Source organism: Schistocerca nitens, chromosome 4 (assembly GCF_023898315.1).
Source record: "Schistocerca nitens isolate TAMUIC-IGC-003100 chromosome 4, iqSchNite1.1, whole genome shotgun sequence".
Taxonomy (NCBI): Eukaryota; Metazoa; Arthropoda; class Insecta; order Orthoptera; family Acrididae; genus Schistocerca; species Schistocerca nitens.
The window spans coordinates 227,421,005-227,438,535 of record NC_064617.1 but is presented as its reverse complement, the minus strand read 5'-3'; the positions used below and the strand labels follow the sequence as shown (position 1 = coordinate 227,438,535).

The following is a 17,531-nucleotide window of genomic DNA, read 5'->3' as shown; positions in this document are numbered from 1 at the left end:
GTGACAGGTTCTGCCTATTACGCGTATGTTCACCATTGAGTGGAATTATCTTAAATCAGATATAATATTCCCAAAAAGGTGGGTGCGATGTAACTAAATGCGGTAGCTGAAGGTGGTAGTACACTCATGTCAAGAAAAAACGGAACACATTGAACGACTGGAGATAGGACGTTCATATTTGCAGGACATGTACATTAGTATGGCTGTTGATATACAGGGTGATTCAAAAAGAATACCACAACTTTAAAAATGTGTATTTAATGAAAGAAACATAATATAACCTTCTGTTATACATCATTACAAAGAGTATTTAAAAAGGTTTTTTTTCACTCAAAAACAAGTTCAGAGATGTTCAATATGGCCCCCTCCAGACACTCGAGCAATATTAACCCGATACTCCAACTCGTTCCACACTCTCTGTAGCATATCAGGCGTAACAGTTTGGATAGCTGCTGTTATTTCTCGTTTCAAATCATCAATGGTGGCTGGGAGAGGTGGCCGAAACACCATATCCTTAACATACCCCCATAAGAAAGAATCGCAGGGGGTAAGATCAGGGCTTCTTGGAGGCCAGTGATGAAGTGCTCTGTCACAGGCTGCCTGGCGGACGATCCATCGCCTCGGGTAGTTGACGTTCAGGTAGTTACGGACAGATAAGTGCCAATGTGGTGGCGCTCCATCCTGCTGAAATATGAATTGTTGTGCTTCTTGTTTGAACTGAGGGAACAGCCAACAAACGCTTGCTGGATGCGTGCTACATTTTCATCACTCGTTCTCGGCCGTCCAGAACTTTTCCCTTTGCACAAACACCCATCCTCTGTAAACTGTTTGTACCAACGTTTAATACACCACCTATCAGGAGGTTAACACCATACTTCGTTCGAAATGCACGCTGAACAACTGTCGTCGATTCACTTCTGCCGTACTCAATAACACAAAAAGCTTTCTGTTGACGGTCGCCATCTTAGCATCAACTGACGCTGACGCCTAGTCAGCAGCGCCTCAAGCGAACAAATGTACAACTAAATGAAACTTTATAGCTCCCTTAATTCGCCGACAGATAGTGCTTAGCTCTGCCTTTTGTCGTTGCAGAGTTTTAAATTCCTAAAGTTGTGGTATTCTTTTTGAATCACCCTGTACTTTCCGGAATGTGAGGTCGTGGTCCAAGAACTTTTCTGCTCCTTACGTTTCGTCCAGAACTGCGCTGGACTTCCTCAGAGGCGCTGCTCCGCTGAGTCTTGCCGACTGGAGCAGCGCCTCTGAGGAAGTCCAGCGCAGTTCTGGACGAAACGTAAGGAGCAGAAAAGTTCTTGGACCACGACCTCACATCCCGGAAAGTATATCAACAGCCATGTCACCCGGTCGTGAAAGCCTTCATTGTACATTAGTATGTTCTGCAGAAATGATTAGCATTTCAGTCGCGTCGGTTCAGCATTACTTCCGTTGCCTAGTAGGCACAGGGCCCACCATTTGCTTTGATAACTTGTTCCATGCGTGATGGCGTCCTGTGGTATAGCCATGCCGGTTCCACAGTTCATCTACGGTGGTTGGCACTGGTCCACAGTGCTGCACCCATTGTTTCGCCATATCCCACACATTTTCGGTTGGTGGCAGGATTGGTGATCTGGCGGGCCAGAGCAAAATGCTGACATCCTGTGACACAATGAAGGCACATGTTCGTACAGCAACACGTGGCCATGTATTGTCTTGCTGAAAAATGGCGTTAGGGTGGTTGTGCAAAAGGGGTATGGCTACGGGTTGCAAGACGTCATTCACGTAGGTCACACCTGTCACAGTGCCCTGGACACTCATTGGCTTTGATTTGTCGTTGTACAAAATAGCACCCAACACCATAAAGCCTTCAGTTGACAATATACGTCTTGTGAGAATTTTTAAGTTACTATGACGCCGCTCAACCTGTCTGTGGCGAAACGAAATAGGGCCATCATTTTCAAACAAAGAGAACCTTTATTCGAGTGAAAACGCTATCTGATGCCGTTGCTGACCCAAGTGACGTCGTTATACACACCACTGCCGCCTAGCATGTTTCCGCACATACGTCAAAGTTCGGCGGAGAAGTGCACGACGCGCACGTAACCCATGCAGTAATAAACGGCGACGGACTGCCAGCCCTGATAGTGTGCAATGCGCTACACTACTGTACTGTTGCGCCAGAGCCGAGGAGGACGCAGATCTATCCTGTGATGACATTCAGATGTATCGATCTCCTCCTGCGGTGGTCCGGGTAGTGTGACCTGACTCACCTCCTCATGTTCTACGACATTCCGTGAACCATTCTGCACATACCCGTTGCACTATCAAAACACTACGTCCCACACGAGCAGCAATTTCCCGGATGGATATTCCAATAATGTGCCCTTTTTCAAACTCACTGATTTGACGGTACAGTTCGGTCATATGTCTGCGAGGCATCCTCCACATTGATCCATTACCTTCGATTTACAAAGAGAGCCGCAAAGGCATTTTACCGGTAAGTGGTGTTGCGCTGAGATATCGATGTCCTTGAACCCGCTGCCCAACATGTTTCAAATGATAATCATTTCTGCAGAACATACTAATATACAAGTCCTGTCAATATGAACGTACTGTCTCTAGTCTTTCAAGGTGTCCTGTTTTTTTTTTCTGAAGATGTGTGTATTTTCATTTATACAATTCAGGGCGAGCTTCGACTTACAAATGCACCACTTGACGTGGCTACTAACAATGAATCAAGACTAAAGCATGAATGAACACATAACAAGACACGAGTTCCGAAAGAACCAACTTTAAAAATTTCATGAACAAACACGAATTTAATTTAGGGCTAAGCCGGTGCAATAAATAATAAACTGGCTGATTCATGTGCCAAACGTGGTGTCGGAATGGTTAGCACACTGGACTTGCTTTCGGAAGAACGACAGTTCATATCTCCGTTCGTTCATCCAGATTTATGTTTCCCATGGTTTCCCTAAATATCTCTGGGCAAATTGCCGGGATGGTTCATTTGAAAATGGGTACGGCCGATTGTCTTGCCCATTCTTTCGTACGATGTCAGACTGGGAGTCATTGGAAAATTCTTCAGGAAATATAGACCATCAACTAAGGAAGTAGCTTACAAAACATTCGTTCGACCAATACTTCAATATTGCTCATCAGTATGGAATCCGTACCAGATAACACTGGAAGACAAAATAGAGCAAAACAGCTTGTTTCGTTACATGTTCACTTAGTATGCGCGAAAGCGTCACACAGTCAACTCCAGTGTCAGACGCTGCAAGTTGAAATTCCAAGAGCATACGTTCCTAGAAGGGTGGATTAATATATTGCTTCCTGATTTGTATATCTCGCAGAAAGGCGTTGAAGATAAAGCTGAAGAGTTTCTAAGCAGAACGGAGACTTACCTACAACTCTTCTTGTCAATAACCGTTCACGACTGTAACAGGACAGGGTTGAGATGGTAGTATCACTTTGCACCAAACACAGCAAGGAGACATGCGGGTATAGACGTACACTACTGGCCATTAAAATTGCTACACCAAGAAGAAATGCAGATGATAAACGGGTATTCATTGGACAAATATGTTATGCTAGAACTGACATATGATTACATTTTCACGAAATTTGGGTGCATAGATCCTGAGAAATCAGTACCCAGAACAACCACCTCTGGCCGTAATAACGGCCTTGATACGCCTGGGCATGAGTCAAACAGAGCTTGGATGGCGTGTACAGGTACAGTTGCCCATGCAGCTTCAACATGATACCACAATTCATCAAGAGTAGTGACTGGCGTATTGTGACGAGCCAATTGCTCGGCCACCATTGACCAGACGTTTTCAATTGGTGAGAGATCTGGAGAATATGCTAGCCATTGCAGCAGTCGAACATTTTCTGTATCCACAAAGGCCCGTACAGGGCCTGCAACATGCGGTCGTGCGTTGTTCTCCTGAAATGTAGGGTTTCGCAGGGATCGAATGAAGGGTAGAGCCACGGGTCGTAACAAATCTGAAATGTAACGTCCACTGTTTAAAGTGCCGTCAATGCGAACAAGAAGTGACCGAGACGTGTAACCTATGGCACCCCATACCATCACGCCGGGTGATACGCCAGTATGGTGATGACGAATACACGCTTCCAATGTGTGTTCACCGCGATGTCGCCAAACACGGACGCGACCATCATGATGCTGTATACAGAACCTGGATTGATCCGAATAAAAAGACATTTTGCCATTAGTGCACCCAGGTTCGTCGTTGAGTACGCCATTGCAGGCGCTCCTATCTGTGATGCAGCGTCCAGGGTAACCGCAGCCATGGTCTCCTAGCTGCTAGTCCATCCTGCTGAAAACGTCGTCGAACTGTTCGTGCAGATGGTTGTTGTCTTGCAAACGTCCCCATCTGTTGACTCAGGGATCGAGACCTGGCTGCACGATCCGTTACAGCCATGCGGATAATATGCCTGTCATCTCAACTGCTGGTGATGCGAGGCCGTTGGGATCCAGCACGGCGTTCCGTATTACCCTCCTGAACCCACCGATTCCATATTCTGCTAACAGTCATTGGATCTCGACCAACGCGAGCAGCAATGTCGCGATACGATAAACCGCAATCGCGATAGGCTACAATCCGACCTTTATCAAAGTCGGAAACGTGATGGTACGCATTTCTCCTCCTTACACGAGGCATCACAACAACGTTTCACCAGGCAACGCCGGTCAAACTGCTGTTTGTGTATGAGAAATCGGTTGGAAACTTTCCTCATGTCAGCACGTTGTAGGTGTCGACACCGGCGCCAACCTCGTGTGAATGCTCTGAAAAGCTAATCATTTGCATATCACAGCATCTTCTTCCTGTCGGTCAAATTTCGCGTCTGTAGCACGTCATCTTCGTGATGTAGCAATTTTAATGGCCAGTAGTGTATATGAAGACCTTGTGATTCATCTCTAATGTCGTCGCTTCTATGGGACTTCAATCTTCCTCCATTTTGCTTTTTCACTTATCTATACGCACACGTGGGTGCATCTTCTCACGGACGAAGGCTACCCCTCTTCGTTCCCTCCGCCAGCCGCATTGTACGCGTGAAAATTGTTTAAATACAACTGTAAATGTGACTGTAGAGCACTTACTTAATTTCAGCTCTGAATGGACATCTACCGAAAGCTGTTACATGATCAAACATCAACTCAGTGCCTAATTCCAACCTACGTCAGCAAACTGAACTACGATACCGAGCTTTACTTACGAGATGCCAACCAAAAATAAAGTGGTGGGGCGAACTAGTTCCGCTAGTGACTGCTTACTGCGGAACTCGGACGTTCGAAATAAACGAAACATTGCTGACACACTCTGCGTTTACCATTAGCCCCACAAGAAGCAGAATACTGTAAGGTTGGCATAGCTCATGCATACAGGCGTTGATGCCCTCGTTGCCGGCGGAATCTCCTAAACAGTCTGATTCATCAATCCAACCACTCAGCTTACAGAATGGAAGGTGGACCAAATAAGTATTATTTGATAATAAATAAATACATTCTCCAGGTAATCGTTCATCCAGAGGCTTCTCACAACAGTAAAAGAATTATTGCACAGAAGAAACTGGGAAGTTTTCCCTTTTCTCCGTTGTAACATAAGTCAATAGTTGCAATGTCATAGGGGGGGGGGGGGGGGGGCGGAAGGGCAGAAGCAAACACAGCAGCAAATGTGTACGTCCTGGGAAGTATGAGCGTCAACTGTGACACACCGGTATTCGATCGTCAGGGCTTCCTTTTGTGTTAGCAGAAGACCCAACACCGTGTTACGAGTGGAGGCCGAAATGCACGCGTTTTAGCTCACGCAGGCTGGCGTGAAGAGGGAAGAACTGTACTGACGTGAAGTCTGGAACATGACAAGGAATGAGAATTCAGAAAGTGGACGTAATTAGTTTGATAGTTAACTTTAATCCATTAATGATGAACGTCGCTCTTGACGGTACAGGATTCACAATATTATCTGTTCAGAATACATTCTTGAGATATGAATTCTAGTAACTGATTATGGTGCCTTGCTAGTTCGTAGCAAATGACGTAGCTGAAGGCTATGCTATACTGTCGTCTCTGCAAATGAGGGCGTATGTAGACAGTGAAACATCGCTAGCAAAGTCGGCTGTACAACTGGGGCGAGTGCTAGGGAGGCTCTCTAGACTAGACCTGCCGTGTGGCAGCGCTCGGTCTGCAATCACTGACAGTGCCGACACGCGGGTCCGACGTATACTAACGGACCGCGGCCGATTTAAAGGCTACCACCTAGCAAGTGTGGTGTCTGGCGGTGACACCACACTTCCAATACTCTTGTTCTTTGATTCTTCACAAAGAGATGGTCTGCCACTTCGTTCTTCGTCATTCAGAATTGTTTGATCACACTGGAACCGTGCGCCACCTAAACACCGTGTGATACTGAGTTGGAAATGCATGATAACAATACGCAAACTCATCGTCAATTATAGCAACATTGTACTCCTTCAAATGAAGAAAATGATTTGACGCACGCTACTCCACTTTATTTGAGGGCTGAGCCATTTTCTTTATGAAGTTTATTTTATCGAGTTCATAATTGAAACTTGATGCGTAATCTCGTACAGCCATGTTTTATACTTCTCATTCTTGTTACATCCGTATATTCTAGCTAGTATAGATCTACAGTGCCAGTCAGATGATTTTATACGATACCGTCTCACGTACGGTGGCCACAATGTGTTGCAGCGAATTCGGGCGACTGAAGGGTCTTCAAGACCTGCGCGAGTGCCGGCGTTCCAACATCATGGGCTCGCTGGTGCAGAACGCGTCGCCCTTCCTGTTCCCGTGCACCATCGAGTACTCCCTCATCTGCGCCGTTATCCTCTACGCCATGTGGAAGGACGTCAACGCCTACTCCAGGGGCCGACAGAGCTACTCTGGTGCCTACGGCAACAAGATCAGTACTACCAAGGTATACTGCTGTCCCATCCATCTACTAACTACACTTCGTAATGACGACATACTTCTTCTTATACTTATATGGATGTGATGTCTGTTCGTTAGGACATGTCCGAAAGAACATACACCATTGATGACCAGCAGCCGTCTAGAACGAAGTTAGAATTATATTAATACCTTCAGCTGCTAACGGGCGTTGATATATATCAACGGGGACAGGAGAAAATGTGTGCCCCGACCGGGACTGGAGCCCGATATCTCCTGCTTACATGGCAGACGCTCTATCCATCTGAGCCACCGAGGGCACAGACGATAGCGCGACTGCAGGGACTATCTAGCGCACGCCTCCCGCGAGACCCACATTCTCACCTTATATATCCACACACTACATTCGTAGTGTCCCACCCCAACACACTCATTACTCGTGGAAGAGTTAAGGGACTTGGTTAGAATGTGGATGTGTGTGATGTCCTTCGTTAGTTAGGTTTAAGTAGTTCTAAGTTCTACGGGACTGATGACCTCAGATGTTAGTTCTCAGAGCCATTTGAACAAATGATGAGGAAAAATGCGACCATTGTGTTTCTGTTTGACCGTCTAGTAAGATCATCCGAAGACCAGTATCAGTTGCAAAGCGATTTAGAAAAGATTGCTGTATGGTGTGTCAGGTGACAGTTGACGCAAAATAACGAAAAGTGTTAGGTGATCCACATGAGTTCCAAAAGAAATCCGTTGGAATTCGATTACTCGATAAATAGCACAATTCTCAAGGCTGTCAATTCAACTAAGTACCTTGGTGTTAAAATTACGAACAACTTCAGTTGGAAAGACCACATAGATAATATTGTGGGGAAGGCGAGCCAAAGGTTGCGTTTCATTGGCAGGACACTTAAAAGATGCAACAAGTCCACTGAAGAGACAGCTTACACTACACTCGTTCGTCCTCTGTTAGAATATTGCTGCGCGGTGTGGGATCCTTACCAGGTGGGATTGACGGAGGACATCGAAAGGGTGCAAAAAAGGGCAGCTCGTTTTGTATTATCACGTAGTAGGGGAGAGAGTGTGGCAGATATGATACGCGAATTGGGATGGAAGTCATTACAGCAAAGACGTTTTTCGTCGCGGCGAGATCTATTTACGAAATTTCAGTCACCAACTTTCTCTTCCGAATGCGAAAATATTTTGTTGAGCCCAACCTACATAGGTAGGAATGATCATCAAAATAAAATAAGAGAAATCAGAGCTCGAACAGAAAGTTTTAGGTGTTCGTTTTTCCCGCGCGCTGTTCGGGAGTGGAATGGTAGAAAGATAGTATGATTGTGGTTCGACGAACCCTCTGCCAAGCACTTAAATGTGAATTGCAGAGTAGTCATGTAGATGTAGAATGGCATTTTGAGACGTAATGCTTCCGATACGTACTCAGTGAACTGCGCCATTTCGTTCGAATGGGTCATTGTAACTGGAGCTACAGGGTGGCTGTTAGGAGGAATTGAATAACAGCACAAGCAGCGCTTTTATTTTCGAGCACAACGTGCGGTTTCGGCTACCAAGGTTGTTTTCAAGTGGTTGATTTCACGAAATAAGATGCAAGTATTTGATTGATAGAGCCGCGATTAACGGACAGTAAACGATTGGAGGAAACTGTTGATGGTGGAAGGTGTAAGTTTCTATTAAGATTCCGGTAGTCGGCTGACTGTATTTTGGTATGGGATACTGAGTTTCTTGAGGTGAATGAGGTAGGGATTGGTACAGACAAGCCGTATGTTCTGGTACGGTGATGATAGAAATATGTGCATTGTTGCTTTTTTAGGTGGATGTAAATAAGGGATTTTCAGAGAACTAGGTATTTGAGGAGATGTGAGGTGTAGAATTAGCGATAAAGATGATTGTTGAAGAGAATGGGAGAATCCATAAAAGATAAGAGAACTACGTTCAAAAATGTCAAAAGGTTTTTCAGAGACCATTGCCAGTCACAACATGAAGCAACATATTTGGAGTTACAAACCTTATGTTCAAGCTACAATCACAATGCAAAAAACATATTACAAAAGTAAACATATATATGAAAGTTCTTTCAGTTTGGCGTGTGATTTGGTTATGTTTCTTCATATGAAATGGTACTCTTCTTGTGATGTTCTCAACCATCTCCATTGCTACAGCTCCTTGCACCTTATTAACCACTGTCGACAAACTTGTAAAGGACAGTTACAACACGCCATCATAATCAACGCGCCTATAACCACCCCTACTGTGCAGCTGAAACAAGACGGCGGTCAAAACAAAGCTTTTTTTTTTCAATTTAAGTATAGATTTTAATTTGTAATTCATCAAAATTACTTTTATACTGTCGTTTTTATTATCAAATGGTCACAGTCTCTCTTATTATATTTCGTCGACCAACTTCACGGATGCGACAACAAGACAAATAATACCATGGTCGACACATCAGTAGTTAAAAATCCAAACCAGGTTTGTTTTAAACACCATCATGTTTCTACTGCTCAGTATAGTTGGTTGTTGTGCGATGTTTCAACTGTCCTCTGCAAATTGAAGTACAGTAGTTAAGAAGATCTAAGGACCTACAGCAATAGAGTAACTGAACACTCCACAAGAAGACAGCGATTTCGCATGAACAAAGATGACCAGAGCGCATGCCAATGTGTAAAGTGCTTTAATAGTAGTGTGTAGCTTCCTAAAATGTTTTCTTCCATTGCGATGCAACTGACCCATCCAAGTTGCAAAGGAGAGTAACATTCATAAGAATGGAAAAGAAAACTGAAGATCTGTTAGATGACTATCAACATGGTTTAAGGAAACGTAGAGGCGCCAAAGAGGCAGTTCTGACGTCGCGATTGATAATGGAAGCAAGACTGAAGAAAAATCAGTGCATGTTCATAAGATTTTTTTATTTGGAAACAGCGTTGCATGGTGTAGAATGGGAAAAGATGTTCTAAATCGTGTGGATAATTAAGGTGCACTATAGGCAAAGGCGGGTAACATACAATATGTGTGAAACAAGAGGGCTTAATAAGACTGGAAGACCAAGAACAAAGTTCTCTAGTTTTTCTCACCTGTTTATCTTTATGTTCTGCTGTTGCAGCATTATTTGAATGTATCTCTGCACCTTCCTGTACGGTCGGCACAACAAGTGAATGTGTGTGGCAGGCGCCGTCGGCGCTGCAGCCGGCGCTGTACCCCGGCGGGCAGTCGGGTCAGCAGATCTCGGTGGACTGCGCGAGCGCGCACAAGGGCCTGTTCGCCGGCGTGCTGGTGCTCGTGCTCACCATCCTGTCGCTCATCCTGTTCTGCGTGCTGAGCCGCGACCGCGCGCTGCTCCAGATCAACGCTTGCGAGCTCACGCTCTACTCGGCCGCCGTCATCGCCACGCTGCTCAGCATGTGGCGCATGCGCCACCTAGAGTTAGTAGCACTTGTTACACCTAATCTACACTCGTGCTCATAAATTAAGGATAATGCTGATACGTGGTAAAACAACGCTTTGGTGGGCGATTTGCGGGTTTAAATCACCTCGGGGTATGACCACGTGGCACATGTGACCTGCGGTCGTCGCACGGTGGCGCTGGCAGCAGTCCACATACGCAGAGGTGTGTTGGTGCATGTCGGAGTTCGATGCAGCGAGTAAGTGTGCAGACGTTTCCAGACGTGCTAATGGTGACTGTGGGTTGGAAATCGCTCAAAGAACATATATTGATGACGTTATGAGGGGTAGAATACTAGGGCGACTGGAGGCTGGTCAAACACAGCAGGTCGTAGCACGGGCCCTCCGTGTGCCACAAAGTGTGATCTCAAGATCGTGGCAACGATACCAGCAGACAGGAAACGTGTCAGGTGCTACAGTATGGGACGTCCACAGTGTTCGACACCACAAGAAGACCGATATCTCACCATGAATGCCCGCAGACGGTCACGGAGTACTGCAGGTAGCCTTGCTCGGGACCTTACCACAGCCACTGGAACAGCTGTCTCCGGACACACAGTCTACAGACAACTGAACAGACATGGTTTATTCGCCTGGAGACCTGCAAGGTGCATCCCACTGACCCCTGGTCCCAGGAGAGCCCGTAAAGTCTGGTGTCAAGAACACAGCACATTGTCACTGGAACAGTGGTCCCAGGTTACGTTCACAGACGACTCCAGGTATTGTCTGAACAGTGAGTCTCGCCGTGTTTTCATTTGGCGTATACCAGGAACCAGATACCAACCGCTTAATGTCCTTGAAAGGGACCTTTATGGAGGTCGTGGTTTGATGATGTGGGTTGGGATTATGGTTGATGCACGTTCACCCTTGCATGTCTTCGACGGAGAAACTGTAACAGGTCTGGTGTATTGGGACGTCATTTTGCACCAGTATGTGCGCCCTTTCAGGGGTGCAGTGGATCCCACCTTCATCCTGAAGGATGACAACGTACGGCCCCACCGAGATGCCATCGTGGAGAAGTACCTTGAAACAAAGGATATCAACCGAATGCAGTGGCCTGCCTGTTCTCCAGACCTAAACCCCACCGAGTACGTCTGGGACGCTCTCGGTCGACGCATCGCTGCACTTCTTCAAACCCCTACGACATTTCAGGATCTCCCACAGGCACTAGTGCAAGAATGAGAGGCTATACCCCAGCAGCTGCTCGACCATCTGATCCAGAGTATGCCAAGCCGTTGCGCGGCCTGTCTACGTGTGCATGGTGATCACATCCCATACTTATGTCGGGGTACATGTGCAGTAAAAATGGCATTTTGTAGCACATGTGTTTCAGGACGGTTTTATCAACTTATCACCAATACCGTGGACTTACACACCTGTGTCGTGTGTGTTCCCTATGTGCCTATGCTGTTAGCGCCAGTTTTGCGTAGTGCCACATTTTGTGGCACCATATTCTGCAATTATCCTTAATTTATGAGCATGAGTGTATATTCCACAAGCCACACTATAGTACGTGCCCCAGAGCACTTTGTGTACCACTCTCAAGTTCCCGCTTTTCTATCCCAGTCACGAAGTTCGCACGAGAAAAACACCAACTACTGGTAACCCTAAAGGAAGATCTTGAATCACTAATATTGGCCCCATGCTTATATCGTGAAATACAGTGCCTGACAAAAAAGTTATGCACCCAGAAGACGTGATCAGATGTTAATGTACAAGGGACGTTCAATATGTAATACAAAACTTTTTCTCGGACAATTTCGTATGAAAAAATAATTTTGTCGTGGGATATCGTGGAACATTCCCGCTTCAGCCTTAACAGTTTTATGATGTTCCGATACTTGGCGGCGCTGTACGTAACGTTCAAAATGGCGTCTGCAATGGAGGTGCGTTCCAAACAGAGAACTGTCATTGAGTTTCTTCTGACGGAAAACCAGAGCATCGCTGATATTTGTATGAGTTTGCAGAATGTCTACAAAGACCTGGGTGTGAACAAAAGCACGATGAGTTGTTGTTCAAGGCGTCTGTCAGCATTGCAACAAGATTGGGAAGACCTGTATGAACCCCCGAGTGACAGCTGGCCGCACAGAGCTGTGATTCCTGGGGTGTTGGAACGTGCGGACACTCTCCTTTGGATCACAATCAAAGCCTCGCTGCACAACTGGACGTCTGTATTGATAGAGCTGACACACTCTTCGATCATCTGGGTACTCAAAGATGTGTGCCCACTGGGTTCCTAACTGTGTAACAGAAGACCATAAAGAAAAATGAAGTGTCAACTATGCGGAATTACTTGCGCGTTACAAAGATGACAGTGACAAATTTTTGTGGAACATTGTCACAAGCGATGAAACACTTCACCACTTCGGACTGGAAAGAAAACGGTAATCCATGGAATGGCGCCATACAACCTCTCCTTTGAAAAATAGGTTCAGAGTCGCACCCTCAGCCGGTAATGGCGACGGTCTTCTGGAACTCTGAAGGGGTCCTTCCGTTTAATGTCCTCCATCACAGTGCAACGATCAACTATGATGTGTATTGCACTACCATTAAGAAACTGAAGATTCGACTTCAGCATGTTTGTCGCCACGAAAATGGAAATGAACTTCTTCATGACAACGCAAGGTCTCACACAAGCCTACGCAGCCGAGAGGAGCTATTAAAACTTCATCCACCCTACAGTCCGCATTTCACACCTTCGGATTTCTTTCAGTTTGACCCACTGAAAGACGCAGTTCGCAGGATACTGTACGTGGATGATGGGGAAGTTATTGACACACCAAGAGGCTGGCTCGAACAAACGCCAGTCGAGTGGTACCATGTGGGCACACACGCCCTCTCAGTACGGTGGCGTAAGGCTGCAGCATTGAACGGTGATTATATTCAAGATAGGGTTTTCTAGCCAAAAGAGGCCTGTTTTTTTAAGTAAGGTCCGTTTGAACATAAGTACACAAGGAAAGGTTATTTCAAAAGAGCATATTTTCAGAAAGTTCATACTTTATTTTTCGACATAGTTCCCAAGTTTGTTGAAACACGTATCATACCTCTCAACCAATTTTAAAATACCCCCTTCATAAAAACTTGCCGCCTGCTCCAAAACCAAGAGTTCACTGCCGTTTTCACATCGTCGTCATCATTGTAACGGTAGCCACTGAGTTGTTGCTTGAGGTGTGGGAACAGATGGTAATCGCTCAGCGCAAGATCAGGACTGTAGGGTGGGTGGTCTAAGACTTCCCAGCCAAAACTGTCCAATAAATCACGGGTCTGACCTGCACTGTGAGGTCTTGCATTGTCATGGAGAAGGACAATTCCCATTGTCAGCATGCCGCGTCTTTTGTTTTGAATTGCGCTGCGTAGATTTTTCAGGGTTTGGCATTATGCTTCTGCATTGATAGTGGTTCCTCGTTGCATCAAGTCGACCCACAAAACACCATGCCTATCCCAAAACATCGACGCCATGATTTTGGGATGGGACAGAGTCTGTTTGGCCTTCACTTTTACAGACGAGTGTGTGTTTCTCATGCTCTGTTGCTTCGATTCGGGCGTGATATGCGAATCCCATGTTTCGTCTCCAGTCATGATGTGACTCAAGAAACCGCCACCTTCTTCTTTTGTTTTTGTGGTCCTCTCTTAGGAGTTTCGGGACGCAACGGGAGCACAGTTTCCTAAACTTTAGGTGTTCAGAAACAATTCTGTAAAGCACTGATCTCGACATGTTAGGAAATCCGTTTGAGAGACCTTTCATTGTGAAGCGCCTGTTCTCACGAATTCTCGCTTCAACTGAAGCCACCAAACCGTGTGTAATAAGAGAAGGGCGACCAGAGCGGACCTCATCATGGACGTTGTCACTGCCATCTTTGAATTCTCGTACACATTTACGCACTTTGCTTTCACCCATAACAGTATCACCGTACACTTCTCAAACCTGCCGATGAATTTCTGCAGCAGACAGGTTCCTTGCTGACAAAAACCGTATCACTAAGCGAACCTCACACGCGGCGAGCGACTAAATAGTCTTAAAGATTTTGAAAGCACGGACCAGAACCGTACCGGTTACCTACAGAGCTGAAACTGAGCACAGTTGTTCCCGAGGCATGCCGGTACAAGCCGCATGCGCTCGTTGCTGTACCCGCGCGTACTACTAGTGTCTACAACACAACGGACCTTACTTAAAAAACACGCCTCGTAAAATAGAATATTAGAATCCTGAATGAAACCAACCTGCTTTCAGAAAAAAACATTGCAGTACTTACTGTACATACTGTCGGTGGATATGTCAACTGTTAAACTTACATACCAGACTATGTTCTGTTTTTCTTGTTTAGTCTGGACACGATTATGCGGAATATTCGTGCGAGACCATGTTATCAGCACCTAAAACAATGAAAAGAGGGGTCTTATGGCGGCCTCCTTTTGGCCGGCTGGCCGAATAGTGCTATATCCATATTTGTCCGATTTTGGTCTGCTCGGGGATGTGTGGGCAGGCATACTCGTTAAGGTTCCAGTAGACTCTGTTTCATCACCACGAGAAAAGGACCGCATGTTGTACAGCGCGCCCATCATAATCCCTTCCTACCTGCGGCAGAGATCTGAGAACAGGTAATGGACTCCCTATTAGATTCTAAGCCATCACACACCATTGGTCGCAAACTAGGAGTAGCTGGAATAGACAGTTACCGTCGCTACATAGACTGTCGTTAGCATCACAACAAAATCTACTATGTTTATCGTGATTCCGTTCCAGGGGACATGATGATTGATGGTATTCCGTTGTGTTCAGCGGTGAATCGAATTTCTGCTCTACCCTACTAACAACAGTCAGTATGCCAGCGATCTCGGGAGAGGTCCCATTATTCCACTGTTTTGGATACGCACAGCTGTGTTTGCTCTGGCGCCATGCTGTAGGGAACCATGGGGTATCACTTCAAGCTGGTATACCGACCTAGGAAACTTTGACGGCACAACGGTACGTCTCAGATATCCTCAGACCTTGCATCACTATGTGTTATCTCTCATGCGACACAATCTCTGTGTCATTTTTCAACAGGGTAATATTTGTGGACACATGCTACTTTATGCACTGTCTGCATGATGTTGAAGTATTCCTGTGGCCAGAAAGGTCCCCAGATCTGAATCCGATACAGCACCTGTGATACCAGTTGCAATGTTAGATCCGTCCTAATGCCACTATCCAGATATCAAGGATCAGTTACAACAGTTGTTGGCCAGCTTACCTCAGGTGAAGACACAACCCAACCGAATCAGTACATACACCCAGACCACAGGACGTGCACCGTCACAATGGTTAGTGGGCTCTTACTGCCAAGTCCTTTGTACATTTTATTCTAGTTTTTAACCACTGAAGTAACTTCGCATACCCCCTCAACCCCTGAATAGTCATTGCGTTTCCGTCTCCCCTTCTGAATACTTCACGGTTTTTGTCAGGTAGCGTACTTACGTCGTAGGAAGCAATATGCCGGGTGGACATTAATAAAATGGACAAACTGCTGGGACGAATCCTGACTGGCAATGGAGGGAAAAAGATCCTCTGAACTGTGTCCGGAAATGCGTCGTTTCCACGGTAGATGGCGTTGACGAATGGAAGTTCCTCCGACCACGTGCCGTGTGTTCTTTGCGTGTTGCAGGCTGTGTGATTGTCTCAGCTACTGTAAGCAGCAGAATGATCCGGCATTCATGTCGGGAACAAGACGAGATGGTATTTGTATACTGCCAAGCAGATGGCAGCACACCTATACAAAAACAAGTACCCCCATAGACAGCAACAATGTCACACAACATTTCAAGCCGTTTTTGGGAGCTTGTGTGATTGACAGACGCAGCGCTGACTGCCGATTCGTAATGCGTCTGTCCTCGCGAATGACATCAACTCGCTGCAACATGCCACCAGGTGAGACAGCCGTGGATGGCTTCCCGACCGCTATAAATCGCGGAGCTCCGCCGAACCGCCTTCTGATGCCCTCACCCTCCGTGCCCAGCGACTAACTGTACTTATGTCGACGGAAGATGCTCCATAGACTTTGCACAAGCGTTGGTGAATATTCCCCACAGTTTCTTTCTCTGCAGTGAAATTCAATGACGGCACGTTGCTTGTAACGTACATCACCTACAGACGCCATTTTGAAACGATCCTGAAGCTACGTTACCTGTCGGAAGTGGCGGAAACTTGGTGCGCACTCTCAGGAGACTTCGAATACTGCATACATAACGTTTCGCATTCGTACCATTGTTTTCGGCTGAGAAAAAAAAATGCAGTGCATTACTTTCTGGGCAATCTTCGTATTAATTGATGTGTAGTGTTTCTATGTTTAACGTGTGAAATAAATAGTTACGAAATACATGTCGAATTCAATTTTACCTTCATCCGAAAACGACATTAATCATCAGGCTGAATCATTCGAGACAAATATCACGTTTCGCACTTAGCTGCCCCACACTCTTCCCCTCAGCGTTTAAAAGAAATTTAAGTTTCATTTCATTGCCATTTCTCATCAGTGCAGCGGTTTTAGGAAACAAATTCACCATGAAAGGTATTAGTTAGCCACTGTGAAGCGTTACATTTCCGTAGAACTACACTATGTGATCAAAATTATCCGGACAGCCCCAAAAACATACTATTTTCATATTAGGTGCTCCCTGCTGTCAGGTACTGCCAGGTAGTCTACATCAGCGACCTCAGTAGTGATTAGACATAGTGAGAGAGCAGAATGGGACGCTCCGCGGAAATCACTGACTTCGAACGTGCTCAGGTGGTTGGGTGTCATTGAGCCATACGTCTGTACGCGAGGATTGGTTCAAATGGCTCTGAGAACTATGAGACTTCTGAGGTCATCGGTGCCCTAGAACTTCGAACTACTTAAACCTAACTTACCTAAGGACACCACACACATCCATGCCCGAGGCAGGATTCGAAACTGCGACCGTAGCGGTCGCGCGGCTCCAGACTGTAGCGCCTAGAACCGCTCGGCCACTCCGGCCAGCACGCGAGGTTTCCACACTCCTAAACATCCCTAGGTCCATTGTTTCCGCTGTGATAGTGAAGTGGAAACGTACAGCACAAAAACGTAAGGCCGACCTCGTCTGTTGACTGACAGGAACCGCCGACAGTTGAAGAGGGTCGAAATGTGTA

General features: G+C 46.0%; 1 protein-coding gene across 1 annotated transcript in view; it reads left to right on the top strand.

The window, feature by feature from the left end:
• LOC126253082 (proton channel OtopLc-like) overlaps nt 1-17,531 on the top strand; it is a 153,818-nt gene that overhangs the window by 126,280 nt on the left and 10,007 nt on the right. Inside the window, exons 8-9 of the mRNA XM_049954181.1 lie at nt 6,737-6,962; nt 10,112-10,365. Of these exons, the coding sequence (XP_049810138.1) occupies nt 6,737-6,962; nt 10,112-10,365 (480 nt within the window). The remainder of the gene's footprint in view (nt 1-6,736; nt 6,963-10,111; nt 10,366-17,531) is intronic.